General features: G+C 36.5%; 1 protein-coding gene across 1 annotated transcript in view; it reads right to left on the reverse strand.

Moving 5' to 3' along the window:
• Positions 1–15,607: 15,607 nt before the first annotated feature.
• DPY19L2 (dpy-19-like 2 (C. elegans)) overlaps positions 15,608–25,060 on the reverse strand; it is a 58,709-nt gene continuing 49,256 nt past the window's right edge. The window contains exons 17-22 of the mRNA XM_004677148.1: positions 24,243–24,267; positions 22,623–22,742; positions 21,667–21,841; positions 18,642–18,741; positions 16,916–17,041; positions 15,608–15,758 (exon numbers count right to left, since the gene is read on the reverse strand). Of these exons, the coding sequence (XP_004677205.1) occupies positions 15,608–15,758; positions 16,916–17,041; positions 18,642–18,741; positions 21,667–21,841; positions 22,623–22,742; positions 24,243–24,267 (697 nt within the window). The remainder of the gene's footprint in view (positions 15,759–16,915; positions 17,042–18,641; positions 18,742–21,666; positions 21,842–22,622; positions 22,743–24,242; positions 24,268–25,060) is intronic.

Here is a 25,060-nt window from a genome sequence, read left to right on the forward strand (position 1 = left end):
TGTGCCAGACACAAAGGAAAAGGAGGAGGGTGGAGAACAAGCAAATGAATTCTGGAGAATGCTGCTTGCTGCCAGTTACTGATTGCAAACCTTTCCTGAAGTCCACTCAACCCAACACCCCAAGCTTGAATTTCTACAGTTCCCATGCTTTGCTAACATAGTTGCCCCTGTGTTAATGTTTACAGCCTAGAGTTACAACTAACAACTAAATGTAATTAATTGGCATTGCTATATCAATTGAACTAGGTACAGGAAAATTTTACCTATTTAAGTGAATAGAGTAAATATGAAGCTGGAATTTAACAATAAAAAGGGCAATGGCAACTTATTTTTGTTTTTTAATTCTAAATTACTGTGGTAAACATTCATATGCAACAACATAGCAACACACTGGTTTTTGCAACGCGGTTACAAGATGCATAGAAATGGTGGGCTGCTTTATTTCCAAGAAGGGTAAATTCAGGAAAAATTATAAATGTTTTCAGACCATGTCTCTTTCATTCAAAATGACTTTATCATCACTCCTGCAGGGAAGATTATAATCTCCTAATTCAGGTGATTTATTTATTAAAGAGAAGAATGTCAACAAGAAAACCATGTTAGCATTCCAACCTCTGAAATATGATAACGTGGTCCAACTTGAGAATGAGTTAACACCAGATAGTGTTTTCTAAGTGTCACACCTGTGTTTGGACAGCATTTCCATTTTCACCATGATTCATTTATGTCAGCCTCATTTGTCCTCCTGTACCAAACCCCACCCCCACCCCAGGATCTCTATAGCCCAAGAGATACTAGCCCAATTTAACAAACATATGGAGAAAATGAGAACTTGTGGAGGTTTCAAAGTATGTCTGTAAATTCTTTGATGTACTGTCTATCAAAGAGCGATATCTTGATCCCCTCTACTGGAATAAAGGCAGGCCGTGTGATGCTCTCTAACAAGATCTGGTGGAAAGGACGCTGTGGCTGACAAGGAAGACTGGGTCTACAAGGGCAATTGACATGCACTTTGTTCTTTCCCAGACACAAACCTTGGAGCTGGACCCTCATGAGAGAAACCCAACTGTCTGAAGCCACCAAGATTGAGCCTCCACATGGAGGCACCTCACATTGGGCCCACACTGTGACAGGAAGAGATGCCTGCATAGCCCCGGGTGTTCAGGTCCCCATGTGTTTAGGTGAGGACCTACGCACCAGATACATGAATGCAAAGGTCTTCAAGAGAACTCTAATCTGAGCCACTGTGTAATGGGAAAAACACAAGGCCCCAAAACTGCCTATGTGGAACTCATCAAATCCACAGAGCACAGGATAATGATGTTTGTTTCTGTTTCATGCCACTAAGTTTGGAGTGTTCATTGTATAGCAAATTCCAAGTGTAGTAACTTTGCAAATTCGCTCTGGAACTTCCCAGAAGGAGGTGGCGCCAGACTCAGTTCATTCCATTCAGTGCAGTGAGAACCAAGAAGCTGCAGGCCCAGGGGAAGAATAAAGTGCTGCCTACCCAAGCCCTCCTCCCATCTGGGGGGAGGTGGGTGATCCCCTGCATCTTTCTGGAAGGTGTTAGAAGTATTCCAGGGCACTCTGGCTATCTGGCTATTCTTCTGCTCCATGCTGAGTGCAGGTGGCTGCTGGCACTGAGGCGTGCCCCACCGGCTGCTAGTCTCGACTTTCCAGTCCTGCTCTGATGAGGTGGCTATGTTAGAAATTAAAGCGAGTGCTGCAAAGGTAGGTTGGTGCAGGACAGAATGCCTGCTTGGCACTGAGGAATTACCCCAGTCCCTGCTCTCACATTTGGCTGGATCTACAAGAAAAATATGTGTGTTCTGGGCCCCAGTTGACCTTTTAATCTAGCTTCTGTTCTAAGGTAAACATCCCTGTTAAAATTATAAATTTTCATCTTTTTTCCAAGTAGATTGGTAAAAAGCCATAAAAAACATTTTTACTTGTAATGAATTCCCTGGTGGGTGGCCAGCTGTCATTCAGCATCCTGGGGTTGGGATTGTCCTGGTGGTGGATGGGGGGAGGGGCATTTACATAGCAACCACAAGAACAGGACCCACCAGGTACAGCCAGGCTGTGGTGTTGTGTCAGGCAAACAAAAGAAATCTCTTTCTGAAGTCTATGTAAAGTGTTTTAACAGTCATGTTTCATGAAGTAAACAAATGTTTACCAAGTGTTGATTCTAATAAATGTTTTTTAAAAAATAAGGACCAATTTATTTTTGCCTGTTATGAAATCAAAGTCCAATTATAAAAATCATTGCCCTGTATGTGTTTCTGCTTTCTAGATTTCCTTTAATCAAGATATTTCTGTACAGTAAAGAAGAAGAAAGAGGAGGTGAAGGGGAAGGTTCAAGGTTGTGATAAGAAGTAAATATGTTTAGACTATTAAGCATAGCACTTGACCCATGACAGAAGCTTAGTAAATGGTTCTGACCTTTTCTTTCCTTCCCTTTATTATCCTGTCTTTCCAAGTCTTCTTCCCCATAAGGTAGACATAAATGAGGTCAAGTATACAGACCATTTAAATACCACTGACTGGTTGACCAGATCCCATTCATGGGACCTCACACCTCCTTCACTTAAAACTTCCTCTTTCCCCCAGTATTTCTGGAACTCTCTAGAGTCTATCTCCCAGGTGTGCAAGAACTAGCCTGCTCCCTGCACCCCATCAAGTAACTCATCTGTTACCACACTGTCTTGGCATCTGCTGCCTGGCACACTACTTTTGACAGAACCACATTCACTCACCTGCTCTGATGTCCTGAGAACAAAGCTGGACTAAGGCCTATGACAACCAGATGGGGGGATGAGGAGGAGTTTTTGTTTCAGGTGCAGATTATGGGCTACTTGACACTTCAGAATATGTATTCTGCTGTTTTGGAATGGATTGGAATCTATTGATGACTTTTCCCTTGAGAGTTGGGGTACGGGCTGCAGAGGGCTTACTTTAGCCCGGGCAGTAATGGTGGTCTCAGTAATATTTAACATCCAGTAACTATTTAATTCTACATACTTGCTCATCCACATCCTTCCCTCTTCAGGAAGACTTTGAAGACTGTTCAATACGTGGGAATTTCAGAGGCATTCTGGGACCTTGACTTGTTTTTCCTGGGGAAGGTGCTGAGCCCCTTGCCAGGGAGGGTATGTCCATGTGCAGCTCATTTGCATAACAAAAGTTTCAACCTCCCACGAAAGATAATGTTCTGGTTATTTACCATCTGGAAACATACCTTAGGGCTACTACCACCAATACCTGTAATACTTAGTACAATTGTTGGTTTATATCCCGGTTTCCTCCTTAGGACAAAGAGTTATCTGCAAAGAGTTTATCTGTTTCCTAAGCTCCTTCCATTTCTGGCACACAGCAGAAATGTGATTTGTTTGTTAGTATCTGACTTAACATTTTTTTTGTAATTTTCCATGAGTGACAGCATTTTTCCTGTGTTGTTAAAAGCATCTGATAATTATAGATCCAGCATCTCTAGAGGTACCCTGTGGTCATAGCCATCTTGTCCCCGAGATGTGCTCAAAACATTACACACAGCAGTGTCCAGGAGCAAACAGAAGTGCCCTGAACCTTTGGTACTGCAGACATAGGTAAATTAAGGCACCGAGAAGCTGGAAGTTTTGTGCTCAACCTACACTTAGTAACAGCCATGAAGAAATTAAAATGCAAAATCTGAATCAACCCAAAAACATAGTGCTGGTTCTGAACTCAGTTTCCCCTCACATAGCAATGGCTCGATTGACATTGACACATTACTCATTTCTTCTTTGGCATTAAGGTATCCTTTAAGAATAAATGTTCTGACTTCCACGGGGCCCCCGACTTCCCAGCAGTGTGTGGTGTACCAGGCCTCTCAGGCGCCTCGGCACTGACGACCACTTCCAGCCTCCTGTGGAGCCAAAGCCTTCAAGTATTTAGGTGTTTTTTTGTTTTTTAATTATTACATTTTGCTGAGTGCACCTGAGGCCATCTGATGTTATTTTCCAAGGTTTTGCCTATTTGTAAAGCTTTATTCCCGGAGGTTTCCTCAAGATGTCGCAGAGTTGTGCCCTGCCCTGTATGACTGAAGGCACATCCCTTACATCACTCATGGCAACAATTCTGTGTCCTAAAGAGCTACCACATCGACACACACAACTTGCTCTGTCACGAAACTGCCACATCTGGGAATTTGATCTCCTTCAGAGAAATTTAACTCCAGTAAATGGGTGCCGCTAAGCCAGTAATCAGGAAATCATTCAAAGGCCTGTTTCACAGACTCTATTTAATTCAAATCCTCTGCAGTTCCAGCAGGGACCCCCACACGTTTGGAGAGCAGAAACCTGTGCTTCTTCAAAAGAAGCAGGATCCTCTCTCTTTGCCAGCCAGTCTGCTGCAGGGTAGTCAGCAATGAGCATCTTTGAATGTCCAGCAGCTCCCCACTAAGCTTCTTTTTCTTTCAAAAGAAAGAACAGGATGCTGCTGTGGTAGGGCTGGAATCCTGAGTTTAGTGACTGCTTGCTGGCTTGCCTTACCCTTTGCAATGTTGCACCTGTGAACCATCCCCACCCCCAGTTTCAGGCCTGTCTTATACTTCCAGCTTTACACAGTCCTGGGGAGGCTGGGATGAGAAGAACTGGGTAATTTGTCAATATTTTTTTTGGCAATTCTGTGAAATAATGAATTACAGATCTATAGATCTATAGACCCAAGTTCTTTAACCATTTTGTTAAAGTTTGTTATGTCACTTATCTACTAAAACAGTGGCATTAATAGTTTACATACCCTAGAAATAGATGGTTCATTTTTTTTCTTGACTGATAAGATACACTATTAAAACTATGTTCAGTTGTTTTGTGGATGTAATCAGTGATACAGATTTTTTTGTCTTTGGATCTGGGATTTACTTTCTGAGATAGAAAAGCCACATGAAGGATCAGATAGAGATTAGACTGAGATGGATTCTATACCAAATCTACACCTTACCTGGGCTGGAGATCATGACTGCATTAGGAAGATGGAGTCTTGCAAAATAAGGAAATGACATAGAGTTCTTTTGGAGGGAAAATTATAATGGTGATTTTTTTTTAAGTGATAGCATAGGAATAGAAAAAGGGGGATTAACTTTTCTCTGAGAGAAGATCCATCCCTCCTGAGCTGAAAAATTCCAGATGTTAGGACATCAAAATGTAGCAAGTAAAAATTATGGTTGATGCACCTGTCTTAACCACTGTTTTTCTCTCACCAGCATACAAAGTAACTGAAATATAACTGAAAGTGAGAATTGCATTTAAGGTCTATATGTGTTATTAAAGAAACTCCAACTTCTGGAAGACCTATCTTAAAAACATAATGAGTGAAAACTTTATTTTTTAAATGATGCATATACTACTATTTATACTACCAACCTACTACCCATTTCCACTTTCATTATTTTAATTATTTCATTATCTCCTAAAATTTCTTGTAGAGATAGGCTTCTCTAGAATGGCAGACATTCATGTATAGTTACCACCTGACTGCAAAAGCTTCAATTGTAAATTTTCATAGGTCTTAAACACTTTCTCTTTTCCTCCTCCCCTTGAAATAAAATGTCAAGGCCATTTGACATCCACAGCACATGGGCTTTTTGGAGTCAAAGGCCTAGAGAAAAAAAACTTGACAAGGGTCAGGCAGGACAGTGAAGCTTCAAACAGAAGAAATATCCATCCTGAAAGAGCTGCTTCCATTATTGCGATATTATATATGGTCAGTTAGTTTTTTCTTTTAATTTCAAGCTCCCATTGACTTCCATTACTTTCCCAGTTCTGTTTATCCATGGAAGCCATGCCTCTGGGGACTATTTTTACATATAAATTCATTCTGAAAACATGTACCAAGTACCTCTGAGAAGCTAGGCATTGAAGTAGGTCTTGGGCATGCAAAGAAATTGCTTTCTATCAAGGCATGTTTTGTGCCACTAAGGAAAATTAAGGTTAGCAGAGAGTGAAAGAAAACACAATGTTGTCGATTCCAGAAAGGGAGTTTCTATCAGTAGAACAGGAATGTAAAATTAGAAACTGAAATTTCATTCCTGCCTATTTGCCTGTGATGAGAACAAAATCTGTGACTTCGTAAAAAGTCTTTGTATGCTTTTGCCATAGCTTCATCTTTATCTTTTACTTTCTAATGTCACCATAGACTCAGTTGAGAAAACTGTTAGCAGGCCAAATTTAATGTCCTTGCTATGGTGAATATATTACATTTCCTATCAAAGGGAGTTGTTGTAAAGGAAACATGTTTCTTTATCCAAGGGCCTCTTTCTGTTCTGCAACCTTGCTTCTGCTCCAGGGGGGCTGTGGGCCTTTGTTTTTATTTGTTTGTTTGTTTGTTTGTTTATTGAGTAGGGTGTTATGTTAGAAATATAAAGGTACCTAAAAAAAAAATGCATACATCCTCCCTTCCTCCATCCAAGTAGGCCTTGACATGAGGCAAAATTTGCACATACATGCCAACTTCCTTGATGGGTTTCAGAGCTGCTACCAATTGAGAAGCAGGTCTTATCTTTTTCAATTTTTTTTCCTTCACTGGTAAGAAGTTGGTCAAAAATCAACTCTCTGCAAGTCTGGGCTGTGAGGTTTCTTATTTTATACCTGGAGAGAAAGACCACGCGAGTCATTTCAGTTACTGTAAAATCCAGACCCATAAGCACTGCCCCACAGCCAGTGGCGCTCAGCATATGAGCACTGCGGCCTGTGCTCCCAGAATCGTTAGCTCTCATCAGCGAAACTACACAATAGGCAACATCCCCCCAAACTGACCCAGCAAAATACTAAGACTACAATTCAAAGGGAACAAGCAGACCCTGAAAAATAAACTTCTGAGTGGGGAGTGGAAATTGCCCCAGTCTGCAGAAGCTCTAGCTTGATCTGATCTTTGCAACCACAGATTATTCCCAAAAGACTATTTTGAGGTAATTATGTTTAATAACTCCATTTTGCTTATAATAAACATTTTAGATGTTAAATTTCCCAACAATTAAGTAATAGGACAGGGATTCACACCCAATTTTAATTTACATAACAACATCTTAAGTTTGACTCTCAGAACCTCCAGTAAAATGTTGGATACTAAGATAATAATTAAGAATGCATTGCTTTGTTCGGGATAACTTAGCCATTATAGTGGCGACAGCAAACAACAAAAATGACCCAAAGGGATCACCAACTGCCCAATCTTAAATATTACCCTGTTTTAAGCTTTTTTCCCCACATTATTTCTTCATGCTATATTTCCCGAGCACCCATTCTATACCAGGCCCTGTACTGGACAGAAAACAAAAATGAATAAAAACACAAATCCTGAATTTCTGTAGCTTATAGCACACAATAAGAGCTTCCCAAAGGCGAGAGACAACTTTCAAGTAATCAAAGTCAAGAGCAGACCATGGAGAGGACAGTCAGGACCAGGGGGGAGGGGTCCTGAGCAGAACAGGTGTGATGTGAGACATGAGATTGCTGAGCAGGAAGAACCAGTGGGCAGTGGGAGGACAGGCAAACCCAGAGTGAATTGGGGCAGGAAAAGGAGATGCTGGAAATTTCAAAATGTTCATAGTTGCTGAAGTAAAATGTATGATGTTGGGAGTGACAACGAGCATGGGTTGGGAGAGAGGAACCCCAGAGCACAGGACCTGCTAAGGCACTAAAGGAGACAGACAGATGGAGGAAATAGCAGAGAAGGGGGGGTGGGGGGGAGAGAGAAGAGCAGGAATTACTATTCTGACAACATCGGCAGAGATGACTATAATTTTTTTAAAGTGTAGTTCATGTTCTTGAATTCTCTTCATTTCTACTTGGGTTTCTCTATTAAAACAAATGCAAACAAGATTAACATTTTTTGTAGGTTATTTCATGACAAATGTTGTAATTTTTCATAGCCAGCAGATGGCACTAAGTATACATAAAATAAACATTTTGCAACCTGTAAAATTTTTAGTGAATATTTCCTCCTACTTTTTAAGAGAAACTAATTTAGCTTTCATATTTTTTAAGTATGAGGACTAAACGAGGACTATATTTCAGATTAAGCTAATTTTGCTTTTTTACAATATTATGAAGAGTGTCAAATAAACCCCAACTGTTCATTCAAGATAAACCTTACTAGGCTAATTTTACAGTGAAATTCTATGTTCATTTCATGCTTCACAGAAGTGTATTTTTTTCTCAGCAGTTTGGATGCCTAGCCAAAGGATAATTCTTCATTTTGGGAACTCTGAAATTTGACTACGGCCTATTACTGTGAGAAAGCACTGGCATCTCATGGCGATGGCTACAGCTATTGCCTCCAATGGGGGTTATCCTGGGGACCCGAGTAGGACCTAAGTGAAGAATTTTGTTGGTGGCCCCATTTCTGAGGGCCAGGATACTTGTGGAATTCACTCACATGGAGTGAAAGACTGAAACCAGGCTTTCCTGTGGTCTGTCAGGGTCTTTTCTTGTTGGTGCTGTTAATTGTTTTTAATAAACCCCACTTACACAGACAACAGCAGTCTCTCTCCAGATTGAAACAAAAATATGAACTTGGCCTGCTTAGGGTCTGGGTTGGCAATCTGCCTAATTTAGTTCAGGTTCTCCAGGAAATAGACACTGAGCTAGAGAAAGGAGGGCAAGAGATTCTCTCAAGTAGAAAAGGGAGTTTTTCCGGAAGCTACTAGAGGAGAAGGGTGCAGGAGGTTGGGGAAGACATGAGGCTTTGAGGCCAGCCTGATCCTGATGAGAGGAGCCAGCAGGGGCAACCTCCAATGGCAAGTGAAATCTGACCAGGTCCTGACTTTCACTGCAGAGAGCTCCAAAGAAAGGTGGCCACATTAGGCTGAAAGGACCAGGCCCTAGTACCCACCATGCTCAGCCATTGACTATGGCCTGCTCAGGAAGAGAGTGGCATTGGCCTGGGTGCCACAAAAGATGCTGAAGGTGGTATAGTTAGGGATAGTCAGTTAACTGTCCTGAATCTGAAGTTACTGCTGTCTCGAGACAGATCCGAAGGAGTGTTGCACCTAGCTGTAACACCATTCTGGCTAAAAATATATATATATTGAGATTAAGATCACCTTTGTATTTTGAGGTCTCCTTGACAAAGCTGTGTGAACAGTCTATTTCTTTTCCAGTAACTGGGGTGCTATTTTTGTTAATTCTTAAATGAATGGGTCATGGGTCAATTCAGAATTTTCTCTGAAGGGGATTTGCAGCTTCATTTGAATAATCTCAATATGTGTATATGAATTATATATAGCATTTAAATGGAATTTTAAAAACAAGGTCATTTTCTATATGTGCTCAAAGGATACAAATTAACTTTTATCTCAGGCAAACATAGGACACCAGTGTTCACAAAAGCTCCTTTAACATAATTCAAAGTCAAACAGAAATGATCTTGTTATTTGCCCTTTGGGATTATAAATAGCTCTCAGAGCTTCCTTTTGTTAGCATCCAATTCAAAGTTAACTCAATGACGCAAGTAGTATTCAAATTCAAATGGATCATGTGTAATATATATGTGTATTTTTTTAGAGTGATTTATTTATTCATACAGAACTGGGGTACAGGCCAGAGATACGGAGGGTGAGAGGATTCACCAGAGACAGAGTGGGGAGCAGAACAGGCAGATCGACAAAGTACACTGCTGAGGGAAGCAGCAGGCGGGTCAGGAGAGGTCTGCCACGCCATGTGGATCTCCTCCCAGGCAGGTGGGAATCAAACTCATGAGAAAGTGGCTTAAGCTTCTTAGTGCTGTGCTTTAACCCGCTGCACCACCAGGGAGGGCCCTCATGTGTAATATTTTAAAATGCACTTCCACATAGAATAGCATATCTGATCCTCACAAATCTGTTAGGAAGTTACCATAATCAGTATCAGATGAAGAAGGGGAGCCTGAACTTTAACACAGGATGTATAATCTTCTCCCTCCTTTTGGTCCTGCTATTTACATGATCTTGCTTGCCTTTCTCTTCAACTTACAGTGAGAGCATCAACTCACACATGCTTTCACTGAGCCGAGGTCCCATGCTGCTCCCTCTACCTGGAAAATGCCTCTCCTCCTTCATTCCTTACTTGGCTTTTTATATTAGATTGTACCTATAACAGAAACTCTTGTATGAAGTGGCATGGTTTGTTCAAGTGTTCCTCTGTTGAGCATCTTAAAGGCACACTGGAAGAGGAAGACTCTTAAGTGTGCAGGAGGAAGTAGTATGGATATGTTTGCCCTTGATCTTTTGCTACTTAAAAAGAGTAATCCATGAGATTTATGTCATGGAAGCCAGTTTCAGGAAGGTGGCAAGAAAGTGAGGATCACTGAGTCCTCACTTTCTTCGAGGACTGGTGTCTGGAATACAACTGGAAGTTTGACTGGTTAGATCGCAGTCATCAGAATAACTAGCAATGCATGGCCCAAGCAACTTAAGAGCTACAGAAGGAGAGCTGGGGGTTTAAGAATCACTGAGGTTCTATCAAAAACCCACTTTGAAGGGTGTTAAATACAGTAAGCATTACAAAATATGTGTATATCTTAAAGAATTATTAACACTCATGTATACTTAGCACCCAGTGAAATTGTGGAACAGGAACATGCAGTACCAGATTCCTCCTGCATAGCATTCTCTCCTAGGAGCAAACACCGGCCTAAATTCTGTATTAATTATGCCAATGTTTTCAATGGTTTGACACATGAATATCCCCTAATACTATTTACTTGCTTTTAGACTATATATAAGTAGCAGTGTGTGTGTGTGTTAACTTGTTTTTTTTTATTCTTGACATATTTGAGATTTACTCATTATTACATGAATAAATCATTTTAATTCCTGTACAACATTGCACTGTGTCAAAATATTTCATTTTTACTTATTATATTGGCCCTTAAGTTTGTTTTCAGCTTCCTCTGCCCCACATACAAATGCTTCCATAAACAGCCTTATAATTGTTTTCCCTGGCATATGTGCAAGTATTTCTTTAGAATGGAATTGCCGTGTGCAAGGACTACAAAATTTACAATTAGGTAATAACAAAGTATTTTCCAATTGATAACTCTTACTACAATTCATGAGTATTTCTGTTGCTCTGTGTTCTCACCAATTGTTATCAGACTTGTACACTTTGCCATGTTGTTTTAATTCACATTTCTCTATTTTCTTCTAAAAAGTCTTAAAGTTCTGCTTTTTTCATTTAGTGTTTTATGTGAAGATATAAATACTTCCCCTTTAAAAATTTGCCTTTTACATGGGAACAGCCCAAATGCTCAAAAGTGGATGACTGGATTAAAAAGATGTGGTACATACACACAATGGAATATTACTCAGCAACCAAAAAAAAATAAACAGATGCCTTTTGCAGCAACATGGATGGAGCTGGAAAAGATCATGCTTAACGAGATAAGCCAGAAAGAAAAAGAAAAATACCGGATGGTTTCACTCATAGCAAGAGTATAACGGACCAGGTGAGAAAATAATAATAATGAACAGCTATATACCAGAGACATTCTATGAGGGTGGAGTTCGGAATGGGATCATAAACAGTGGGGGGGAGGGAAATGCACTGGACTGTGGTGATGGCACATGGGTGATTTGGTGATGGGAAGCCCACAGGGATTACAACTGAGATGGAAAAATGCACAAAATGATGTAAAAATAAACTCCTATATTATTTGTTTAAAAAAAAAAAACCCTTTACTCATTAAATTGAAATGTTGAAAGAAAAAAAAATTGTCTTTTACTTTTCATGGTTAAGAATTTTCAGAGATTTTTCTTTTTCTTTATCTCTAGCCCATCCCTTTTGAGGAGACTCAATAGATTAAATAATATGAACAGAGTTCCAGAAAGTACACTTTCTAAAGAATAAGAATACAATAAGTTTTTATTGGATCACTGTGGACATTAGTCCATCAAAAGCTATTGAAAATTTAATAATTTTGTTTTAAATGTCCTACAAAAAGCAGTCTAGATTAGATAATGGTTTGGGAAATGCCATACATAAATATAATTACAAAGTTGTTAGTGCCCAGCTATAAAACTATGATCATTAAAGCCTTCTTAAACAGCTGTGACGATATTTTAAAACTTCATATTTAAAAATAAATGACACACTGAATGTGGTATAAACCATAAACTATTTTAGACAGCTTTGAACATAACCTCCAGCCTATAGAGTGGTAAGAATATACAAACTCAAAACAGTCTCTATCAGCTTTGCTGGACACCGAACGACAATGCAGTTCACAAGCAATGAGTATCTGCAACACAATCCCCACACCGGGTGGGCACACAGACACACAGCTGAATGGGAAGCTGGCAAGCGGCAATACGCATAAGGAGCAGGACCACGCTCACTAATCATACAAGAAATGCTAATTGGAGTTTAAAAATCACAAATTAGCCAACTTTTTCATAAAGTTAACCTATGTTAATGTGTTGGGAAATAAGCATCATCATATACTGACTTTCGGTGGTGTATTCAATTCCTTCGCAAAGTTAAGTAAAGCAAATGGCAATGAACACTTTAAGGGAGTCCACATTTCTTTACTGAAGTTTAACTTGATGGAATCTGTCCTGAGGAAATAATTTAAAACTTACAAAATACCTTAAAGCACTAAGATATTCACTGAAGTGTTCTATACACACACGGATTAGCAAAAATGAAAACAGTGAATAAATGTATGTATCTCTTTCTGTATACACACATATACAAAATAGATTATGTAGTCTAAAACATTTCTATATTTACTGGATGAAGAGCAAAACATGCAATTTTATTTGAAAGAAGAAAAAAGCAAAAAAATAGCGCCTAAAAGGTTGGAAGAAAACAATGAGATTTAATGGTGCCTGTCGAATAATTTTCCCTTCTTTCAAATTTCCTGGTTTTTTCCAGAACTCATTGTCTATAATGTTTGCAGTGCTTGTATAATAAAAATACAAAGTATACTTTGTTACTAAAATTAACATGACAAGTACCCAGGTTTTTCAATGTGGCATCCAGTAAGAGAAAGAGTAGAACACAATCATTGAAGCTGTACAGCAGTTTCCTTCAACAGAAAGACAGAGAGGAATTGCTGGGCGCAACTACTTGTAGCTATGATTCCAAATAAATGTGCATAAATACAACCATCAGAATGCTGAGACAAACTGGGGAAAAATCTCTCCATCTTTAGCCCACAGTATTCATGCATAATTTTCATTTCAAAGAATAAACAGTAAAATAGATTTAGGCAAGAAACCAACAGCATTATTTGTATAAAAGTAAACTGCAGTTCAGTATTCTTATTTACTGACATAAAACAAGGGTAGCACCCTTTGGGATTCTGAGATGAGAAAACCTAGTATTGTTTGACGCTTCTGAACAGATTATTTAGTGAGCTGGAGAGAGAGAACAAAATGGAAGTAGCTCACTAATGCTCATAACGATCCTGCCAAGAGGATTCTGTGGGTTCTGATTTACACATGAAGAAACAAGTGCTCATAAGAGTCAAGTAATATGACCAGGCTTAGTACACTGCCTGGCAGAGAGTAAGTGCTCAATAAATATTCTTATTCTTTAAGCAGATGGCAGGTAATATGCTGAGTAAATGAAAGTGCTGGATTCAAACTTAGATCCATCTGGTTACCAAGCCCACACTATCGGCATGACAGCCTTCTGTATGAGACTATACAGGGCTGTTTTAAAATGGTAATTATTGCAAAGTTATAAATGCTGGAACTAATGATCTCTACCTTCACATCAGAACTATTTATTACAAAATGTATGCTTGGTAAGGGATGAAGAAAAATACACAGAGGATCTTCAAAGGTTTTTCTTTAATTTTTACAGACACATAGTACATGAAATAACAAAGCCAGATTAGTTTGTTCATATGGAACACTATCAGTTAATGCAACTCGTTCCTCTGCTCTTGCTGAGTGCTAACAATTTCTTTAAAATGCTTCCTATGAAAACACCATTCAAATGTGTTATTTTAATTTTCTGAGTATCAGGTGTTCTGTTTTCCTTATTTGCCCCACAATTATACCAAAACAAATTATTTTAAAAAGTTAAAAAACAAACAAACAAAAACAAAAAACCTGTGACTTACTTTCTTAGCTGCTGTGTATTCTGGATTATAGTTATAACTTTTATTACTATAAAAGTTGAAAGTAATTTGTTTTCCTATATATAAATCCATGCAAGTATATTTGCATTGAATATTTTATTGGCTAATACAGCTCTTCTTTTAAATTTTCTACCAACTTCTTTAAAATATGTCCTGTTAAAATATCACCCAATTGTAAATTTTTGAATGTTATGTACTATGTTTTCTTTCCTTCTTTGCACCATACTTACACCAAAACAAATTCCTTGAAAATGCTAATATAAGTGTGATATACTTTTTAGCTGGTTTGTGTCTTGTATTGAAATATTTTATTATTAAAATGTTCTAAACCAATTCTACTGTATTTTCTGTATGTAATCTACATACTATAAACTACGCAATTAAGTCATTATGTCAAAAACAGAAAGCCAAGAATTTAGGGAATCACAAAAATTCCAAGGTGATTAATTTAGATACTTAACAATACAATAGATGGAACATTTTTTATGTGTAGCAAAGTGGAAAATGAGTGTTCTTGTCTTTGAAAGCGCTATTTTTGAGTAGGTTTATACCAGAGGGAAAGATTTATAAAACATTACCTTCCTCATCCAAAATCAGTAATAAATGCAGACTTTCAAGTGTTATTGCAGAAGATGATGACCAGAGAGAAAGAACTCCAATGAACCACACAGCTGCCAAAATGAAATGCCCTTGCTTCATTTAAGATCCAGAATCTTAAAATCTCATATGATAAATTTAACTAAATTTTCTTTTCTGATTACATTTAATCTCCAAACGTGGTGGTACCGATTTTAATTTTTCTGGATGTTAAAAGAAAAACCACTGGATTCTGAAGACAGGTTAATAATATGTTCGATTGAGACTGAAAAGAGATTAGTGGAAAATAATTATTCAGTTAGAGAAATACATTTCAAAAGTATCCAAACATTAAATTGTAAGCTGTTCTTAAAAACAAACAAACAAACAAAACAAAAAAAACTTGAAATGATAAAAAGTTATTAAAAGACTATTAGAGATATTTCTTGAGGGTTAGTAAAAGAGAAAAATAAGCTTACTAGGCACATGGTTACAAACAAATCTCACAGAGGTAAAAATGGTGTGATCAGTATCCAGATCTTAAAATCTGCACTGGTCTATTCTAAGTGGTTTGAAGAGTGTAAGCTGGTACATCTGGGTACTACAGAAAATCTGAAGCAATTCACCTAGTTAGATATAAAAGGACTTAAATATCTTTGATTTATTAAATTTCATTGTTCTTTTATATACATTTTTTTAAAAATTCAAATGAACATATGATTATATAATAGGAAATAATTTAATTATTTGTATGACAAGCTTAAGTCTAGAAAACAATGAAATAATTTACCTTTTAGTAATCAGAAAAACTTTAAATTTTATTATCTTCTTTCTAAGGGTTCCTTATTAAAGCTTGTGATTTTTAGGAATATAAGTAAGCCCAAAAGGGAGTTATTGCACCACAGTGTAATGGATATACTCATTTTCAGTTAACCTTCAGTACTCTGTACATACTATTCTGAAACACTGTGGTGAAGTGAGGCCTTGCATCTTTGAGCAAGATGCTACATAAGGGAGGGTTAGCTGCATTGGAAGGGTCTTCCACATCCCATATTTCAAGCATACTGCAACCAGGTCTGAAAAAAAGAGACATATACATATATCTATGTTTATATTTCAAATGCATTTATACTGAGGGAAATTTGTAAATTGTAAAATATCCATTAAACTTTTAGAGACTAAATTATTAAATAAAGATTTTATTTCAAAACATGTGACTTCAACATATGCAAGATAACAAAAATGAATTTAAGTATCTTACTTGCATTTCCATGTGAAATGTGTTACTGATAAAGGTGCAATGACACTATACATATATATAAATATAGATATATACATGCACACACACTTCCATAGATCTCCCCCTCCTGTTCTCTGACTCAATGTGTGTTTTCTTTTACTTGATAATTTTAAAGATTTATTTATGAATACAATAACTGGGGTGTAGACCAGAGGTGGGTGGTGAGATGACTCAATGGAGACGGATTGGGGAGTAGGGCAGGTGGATCTGCTCAAATACACTGCTAAGGGGAGCAGCAGACAAGACAGGAGAGGTCTGCTGTGCCACGTGGGTCAGCTCCCTGGCTGGGGAAACATAAACAGCAGTGGTTGGCAATAGCTTGGTAGCACTGAGATTTTAACCTCTGTGCCACCACTTATTTTAGAGTTTTTTTAATTGAGGTAACATTGGTTTATAATACTGTATATGATCCGGAAATACAGGATGACATTCAGACACCTGTTACCACACCACACCCACCACTAGGCACCCTTAGTGCTCTATCATGGTCCACTGTGCCCCGCCCACCTTTGCTCTCCGCGCTCCCTGCTCCCTACTGAGAGCCTCAGTTTTAGAGACAGAGCTCCTGGTGCAGGACGATAGAAGACTGTGGACACTTAGATAGTGGAAAAACTAGGGTAACCACAGTTAAGGGTGAAATTCCTTGTGAAAAAATAAACTAGGATGTTTAAAAAAAAACACATGTTAAATAAAAATGAAAAGTCAGGATACTATAATTTTTGAAAAGTCAGGATACTATAATTTTTGAAATTAAGATTCTACCTAATTAATTTGAAACTTTCCTTTCCAACATGAAATTATATTAAATAAAGTACCAGGATAATATTTTAATGGAAGTATTTGGCATAGATATTCTTTAAAAAATCAAAATTACCATAATAAAAATATTTATTTAAAATTATGCCATATCATATAGCATCGACTCATACTCACTTAGTTCTCACAACACACCATGCCTCTTCTAAAACATAATAATTCACATGTAACTCCAACAATTTATCTCTCACTTCTTTTGCAGATTTTCGACTATATGTGGAATAAACTATTTTTGTCCGAGCCCTTTAAATTCAAACAAAAGATTAAAAGAATTTTAAATCAATGGTAATAGAATGAACTAAAGAAATTTGGCTCGAAAATTCAAACCTCAGTGTTTACTGGGGGGAAATATTGCTATATATAGCCCCAAGCAGTATGCATTATTTTGGAGACAATTTCCACATTCATGTTTGTATGTTAAATGTGCTGACACATAACAGCAATTTGAGTGGGGTGTGTAGAGTCAGCCTTCCTTATCCCTAGGTTCTGTGTGCTCAGAGTCAACCAACCATGGATCAAAGCAGGTTCTTAGCACTACTATGGCATTAGGCATACATCTGTACTGAACACGTACAGACTTCTCCCTTGACATTAATCCCTAAGTTATACCAAATAATAGCTACCTACATGGCATTCATTACGTATAATAAATCATATAAAGGTGATTTAAAGAATATGAGAGGATGTGTATAAGTTTTATGCAAATATTACTCCATTTTATGAAAGGGACTTGAACATCTATAGATTTGGAACACATGGGGGACCTGGAACCAGTCTCCACAGATACTGACAGATGACTGCTAGCGTATAAACCACTTTTGAATCTAGAGTTGAGGAGTAGAAAAATAGTTCAGAATATAAAATTTGCTTTGCATAAATTATAACATAATTAGTAATGGAACATATTCCAATAGAGACAGAATATAGTGAAAATGTAAATTTGAGTAGATAATTTCTTCTGTGGAAGCTTCAAACAGTATGAGTTGAAGCTGAATATAGCAAATGTAACAACAGACAGTGGGCATCTAAGGTAGCGGTTAGGTAAAGAAAGGTCTTTAAAAAAAGCTTGAGAAGCAGGACGTATTCCCTTAAAGTGTGGTACAACAGATGAACTGTCCCTAGATTTTATGAAACACTGAGTACACTACCATTTGTAGCTTGAACAATTCTTAGAATTTCAACCAAGCAGGATGTCCAATTACCATACATAAAGTTGTGATTAAAAAATTTGAGTTTAACAATAGGTCAAAAATGCATTCAAAGGGAAAGATGACCCTGATAGTTACTAGAAGTAAAATTATTTTTTAAAGTCAGTCATTTACTGAAAACAAAACTTCCATACTTTAATAGAAATTAATTTTTCACAATCAGCGAGAAAAAGACTGTCCTAAATCTTCATGAAGCATTTAACAGCAAATTTTGGATACTTTTTCTTTTAGAAACAGTCACTGGCCACAAGTAAGAATAGCTTTTGTAATCACCCAGAAGTCTAGGACAGGGGTTCCCAAACTACGGCTATAATCCAAATCCATCCCGCCTTCTCTTACAATTTAGAAAAATTTTTGGTACTTTTACACCTACTTACACACACATACACACAATTTGTAAATTTGTGACACATTCGTCAGTTTGAGAAAGTGGCTTTTGCTTTTTCAGTTTTCAGAGGTTGGTAAACCTGCTTTAAGGTCCAACAGACACATATTGTCATTTCTGGATAGTTATCATACATTTTGTTTTTAATTTCCAGCATAAACATGCAGATGAGAGCATATGTGTGTTTCTGTAAAAATCCTAAAAGTCATTATGTTTTATGCTTAGTTGAAATATCCAATCAGTTGCCAACCTCAAGTCTGCGTCCTCATAATGAGGGTGATTCACAATGGGGTGAAGAGTTGAGAGCTTGACACTTGCCATTGTAGGCATAGCACCTGCAAAAACAGCATCTGAAAAACAAGGTTATAGCCCATAAAAGCATATTTCAAAAAAGTCAAAACCTGTGTCTGTGATAAATACATTTTAATGTATACATGTCTACATTTCTATGTTTATAAATGTGTAAAATACATTTAATAAACATTGACTTTATTTTATTCACTCAAATTTTTATTATTGTCTATTATAATAACATCCAACTTTTGTTAAATGTTATTTAGTACCAGGAACTGTGTAAAATATTCTCACCAGGATTAAATTAGTCCATTAGATGGGTATTGTTATTTTGTGGATGAGAAAGCTGGACAAACAGTGAAGTTGAGTGAGTTAAGCAAGATTGTATAGTTAGAAAGTACCAGCACCCACCTATTGTCACAGTCAAGCACTCTGTCATGTGGTACTACAGAACTACATAGAACTAGGAATGAAATATAAATTTCATACATTGTTCCAATAATTTTAAGTGTTGGGAACTGATACACTGTTAAACAGGGCAAATCTCACAGTACATCTAAAATGATTTTTGTGGGCTGTAAACTTCAGCTCTGAAGACTTGCCAGAGGAAAACTTGGCTTTTTTGGCATCAGATCATCATTAAATATACATAATTAAGCTTTCTTGGTTTCTGTTTGTATTTATATAATTTATATACTTTATCAAATAATCTCACTACTTGCCGTTAGTACTTTTTGAAATAATTGCATGTATAAATGCATTATCTTTTGTTTATTATTAGGATACACCAAAATCTACCTGACTTCTGTTTCAATTTTGTCTCTAATTATCAAATGATGGCTTCTGGGACTTCTACATAATAAATGATTACATAATTACGAAGGTTGTCATTTCAACCAGTCTAATAATATCACTAATAAAATAATATCACTAATAAAAGCAAGGCACGTTATTCATACCTAATGTAATATAAATATTTATTTATTTTCAAATATATGAAGTATTGTAAATGTAGCTGAGTAAGAATCTCTTTATGCCTTAAACTTAAAAATATGTAAATCAACTGAAGTACAAATATGTATTTATTATTGCAAGATTTCATAATTAGTGGTAAAAAGTTTTCAGGTCAGACCAGTGGTTCTTTACCAGCAGTGAGTTAGTTTCTTGGATACTTATGATTTCTAAAGAAATTTTATTTGGTTCCACAATGGGGGAAGAACTAAGAGGAGGGTTGACTGGCATCTGGTAAGTAAAGGAATTGGAAGCTGCTAAATGGTCTGCAATACACAAGACATCCCATAATTTCCATGTGCCAAGGACGGGAAATCTTGGGCTCAAGTAACTCAAAGCTTAGGGTCAGTGCTATACAGAAGAAACTACGATGGTCTGTCCAGCAGCGGCTGGAGATGGTGAGCAGAAGCCACCTATGACAGAGAAGGGGAAAGAAATGCTCCTTACACTCTCTTTTCTTCTTGGTGTTGAGGTAAATATAATCATATAGGGGAATGGTAAGATAATTTCCTACAAATAAATTGAAATCTCCATTTGATCTGCTGCAGGCATTAGAAAAATGTGTTCCTTCTGATTTGAAAGAGGCTCACTGACGCAGGATGTGGTAAATGAACCACATTTCCAAATGTCCTCTCCACTAGGCATCTTCATGCAGTGTGCAAACTATACAGTCTTCATGACAGACCTGATGTAACACTAGTCCCACCCATACTACAGAACTTCAGCTGCTTTCATGAAACATATGGTAGCTATGAGAAAACTCATCATCGAGGTTTGGAAGAAGAGAACAGAACAGATTTGTAAGATTGAGGAAGAGGCAGTAACAAATGAGTTAGGGATTTGAAGGAGCTGTTTAGAAGGATAAATTGCATAATGTAAGCTCTCTTTGCCAGGAATCCAAAACAGATTGAGAAAAAAAGGAGATAAGATGAAAAGAAACAGTACATTTTAAAGCCTGGGAAAAATAACTGTGGGGAGAGGAAAGAAGAATAAAAGTACTGCCTGCCTGAATTCCTATAAAGTTATGTCATTATAAGAATAATTTAAAAACTCTTATTAAGTTGGTCTGGTAATTCTAAGGCACGAGTAACTGTCACTCAAAGACATATGTTATTAAAAGATATAAATAAAATATCTGAATGAAAGTAAAAATATTTTCCTTTATGAAGGATAATTAGTAAAATAGTGACTATCAAGAAAGAGGTAAGAGGAAATCAACTTAAAGCATTACAAGATAAATTTTAATAAACCATAGAGAAAAACCTGTAACAACAAAAATTAGTAAATATCAAAATAGTCATGAGCAAGATTATAGATCACTTAGAGGAAACCCTGTAGAATATGCTTATTCTCTGGAAAGTAATTAAAAGTGATATTTAAAAGTTAAGTGTCAATCTGCCTGAAGTGATTTTGGACAAAGAGGAAGAAAAGAAGGTAAGCTCAAAGGAATATTTTCTAGTGTCTAAAAGTAGAGATACTTAGTGATGAAAACAGGATATCCAAAGTTTTAATTAACTTTTCTACATGTGACTGAATTTACAGAATTTGTGCATGGCCTAACATGATATAGGGCTGTACATAACAGCCCATGGTCAAAAGGATTTTCTCTAGCAGTCTGTCACAAGGAATGAAATTTTTTTTGAAGATTGATTTCTGATATGCCATTTTTATGAAGAAAATACTGATTGATAATTATCTCTGAGATATATAGCATATAACTAGTAAATAATCATTAATCCTAATGCAAACAGTTATGCAGGAGAGACTTAAAGTGGGCACGAAATTCTTTTTTGAAAAGGCTTGATTTCGTGAATATTACAACTAGCATGCTCAAAATCTGTAAGGGTATTCACAAATAGTGAATGACTATGCATGCATTTTTATGTCACAATAGATATATACACACATATAAGAAATGATAACTACATAGCATGTGGGTATAAATCTAGTTATACATAATAGCAACATACCCGGTCTGGTGTTGTATTTAATCCATTGTATCAGCTCTTCCTGAGGCAAATTATTAAATTCTCCTATTATGCTCCATTGATTATGGAGGTTTGCACAGCCTTGTACGGACATCACTGTCACAATGCCAAATATAAAATTCTCAAAACGAACTCTTCTAAAAACCCAGCCAAAGAGCTGTAATGAAAAAAAACATTTATTTATAACACTTCTATGAAGAATTTTATAGGGTTAATATTAAATTTTCACCTTGCTACTTAAGCCTAAGTGGATAATCATTTGATATTATCAGTATGCTAATAGTATAGAGAGGTATCATCACCTATTTTATTTAAAAAACAACAAATACTTTGAATTATGTGGTCCAATTAAAAAGGCATTTTTCTTTCCTCACTAAAGAATTAAAGAAGGAATATAGGACTCCTCTAGTACTAATTAAGTACTACATGGGATTAAGATTAGGAAATTACAAATTTGAAACACCCTAGAATTAAATCCTTTAACATCTGTGTGTCTTTTATGGACATCCTAAATAAACTAGGAAAACCCCACAAGTACTAACATCACTCAGGAAAATAAACATTATGATATTCATAAACAAGCTATACATAATCAAAATAAATTGTTTCTAGAAGTACCTTGGCCCCAGAATTGTAGCTATTTGTCTAGTTCTTTTATATATAAGATACAATAATGGCACTACAGAATTGAAAGGATATTAAGGGAGGGAGTGGTATGCCTTATCATGTATCATAAAAAATAAGTAAAATTTAGAATAACTTAAACAGCTATTTGAAGTTGCTTTTCTTACTCTATAATCAACCATGGACTAGCATTTTAAAATATTTAAAAATAAAAACACTGTGTTTTTATGCTTTCGATTACTCAGCAAAGCTATGGTAAAATGCACTGCAGGTGCTATAGTTGTTAAAGCATAGTTATACAAGAAAGACCTTACCCGTCGAGAGCATATCAAGGAGGCCATAAGACACATGTGGGGTGTCAAAAACAGCTTCAGTCTCATAATTAAAACAGCAAGGGCAGTAAATGCTAACAACTGCAATGTGTGGAAAATTAGCTATAAAAACAAACAAAAATATTTTCACTTTATATATTTTAAAATTAATAAAAGTATATCAAAAATAATCATCATCCATCAGGATAAGGACGTTTTAACTTAGTAATAAATTTATCCATATTTATTCATTCATTCAACAAACATTTATTAAATGCCAGATACTCTTCTGGGTGTTCCAGATAGTCAACAAAACAACAGTGAACAATTTCTGCCCTCACGAAGCTTATATTTTAGTTCACGTAGTGAGGAGAAGCAGTGGAAAGCAGAAAGTAGTTAATGCAGTGGCAAAGAAAACAGAGAGGAAAAGGAGTCCTAGAACAGGAGAAAGCAGGTGCAGCTGTATGTAGGCTCACTTGGGTAGATCTTACTGCAAAGGAGGTATTTGAGCAGGACTGTAGAAAGTGAGGAAGTAAGCCATGGAGACAGAAAACTAAGGAGTGCTTCACAAATTTACATGTCATTCCAGCAACAACAAAAATCAGAGAAAAACACAAATTAGTTCATTTTAAAAGGAGTGGACTATACAAATATTTCTATAAACTAATAGGGGGCTTTTTTTTTTTTTTTTTTTTTGGTTAAGAGCTTCACTGTATAAATATTTCAAACAAAACTACTAACAGGGCCCTCCTTGGTGGCACAGAGGGTTAAAGCAAAGCACTAAGAAGCTATAGCCACTTCAGCATGAGTTCGATCCCTGCCCCAGAGGTGACCCACATGGTACAGCAGGCCTCTCCTGCCCCACCCGCTGCTCCCCTCAGCAGTGTACTTTGTCAATCAGCCTGTTCTGCTCCCCACTCTGTCATGGGTGAATCCTCTCTGTGCTCCTGCACCTCTGGCCTGTACCCCCAGTTCTGTATGCATAACTAAATAAATCTTTAAAAAAAAAAAACTTTATTAACAGGGCAAGCATCTGGTAGGCTGAAAACCCCTAAGGAATACTGCTGAAGCAGATAAAAAACTGTAGCTCATAAGTCTTAAATTATGAAAATGATATATGACACACATGCAGGTCTTCCTTTTATACCACAAAATAATTTAGTGCCATATGAAATGCTGCTTTACTTGTTGCATGTCTCCACTGAAAAATTATACTATTTGAGGCCAAGGACATTGTAACATCATCTTTTGTAGCCTATGACACCACTGAGCTTGTAAATGACCATCCAGTCTATGTGTAAGGGTGATGGAATCTGCCCTGAAGGTCTGTAACCCTGATTTTCTCAGTGGATTAGAAATTGTTATTGTTGAATGAATGAATGAACAAATGAATTAAGGTAACATGATTCTGCTCTATGGTCATAATTAAGCTTTCTAGTTTTCAAATCCTCACTACTCAAAGTTGAGAGCAGATTAAAGAGGGAAGGATCAGCAGATTACTACTAAGGCTGAACCACTTAAGCACATCTGATGTTGTGTAAACAACAAGGTTTACCCCTATGACTTATCCTTTAATTAGAACTTAATGCACAAATCTAGCAGAGGTTAAAATGAAAGCTTTACCTCACCATTTTCAAGGAGCTGTTTTCTGAAATAAAAGAAAAATATTCTCTATTTCCTGAATGTGCATTATTATACTATGATTACATAAAAATAAATATCTTACCTTAGATTTTAAAATTTTTCTCTAAATTACTTACGTATATGTCTACATTAAGAATGTTAAACATCCATAAAAAGCCATAGCACTTTAAGAGACATAATTTATACACACATAATTTATAGTGACCCTATTTAACACATACAAAAATGCTTCCATTTTAAAAAATATTGTTGATGGACTATGAGTGAGTTAGTGTTAGGTGTACTATGGTGGTAATACTTGATGAATAGACCCTAATATTTCCTCAGCTAAAATAAATACTTTTTAAAAAAAAATGCAAGATGCAAGTATTTTCTCCCTTTAATAAATAACATTTTTCAAGTATATATATATATATATATATATATATATATATATATATATATAGTTTTGGTATGTTCTTCTAGAATGATACATACAAAGCAGTCAGTACCAGTTAGGAGTAATTCTTGGTGAGGGAAACATGCCTTCTTTTTCTTGATATACATTTGTCTGATTACTAAAAGCATATATTATTTTTGTGATTTAGAGAATCCTTCTGTCCATACATACACACAGAGTTGTCACTTTCACGTATGTAATCAGGAATATCTCCTTATTTTGAGCCAAATTTTCTTCTACACTTTGGCCCCTTCAAATCTATCCTATTCTACATTATATTCTTTTCAAAATTTGAAGACAGCTACTCTGTACCCCTGAATCCTCAGCTACCCAATTATATATCCTAGGTCCCTTCATG

This window comes from Condylura cristata, unplaced genomic scaffold (genome assembly GCF_000260355.1).
Source record: "Condylura cristata isolate star-nosed mole 26May11 unplaced genomic scaffold, ConCri1.0 scaffold00005, whole genome shotgun sequence".
Classification (NCBI taxonomy): Eukaryota; Metazoa; Chordata; class Mammalia; order Eulipotyphla; family Talpidae; genus Condylura; species Condylura cristata.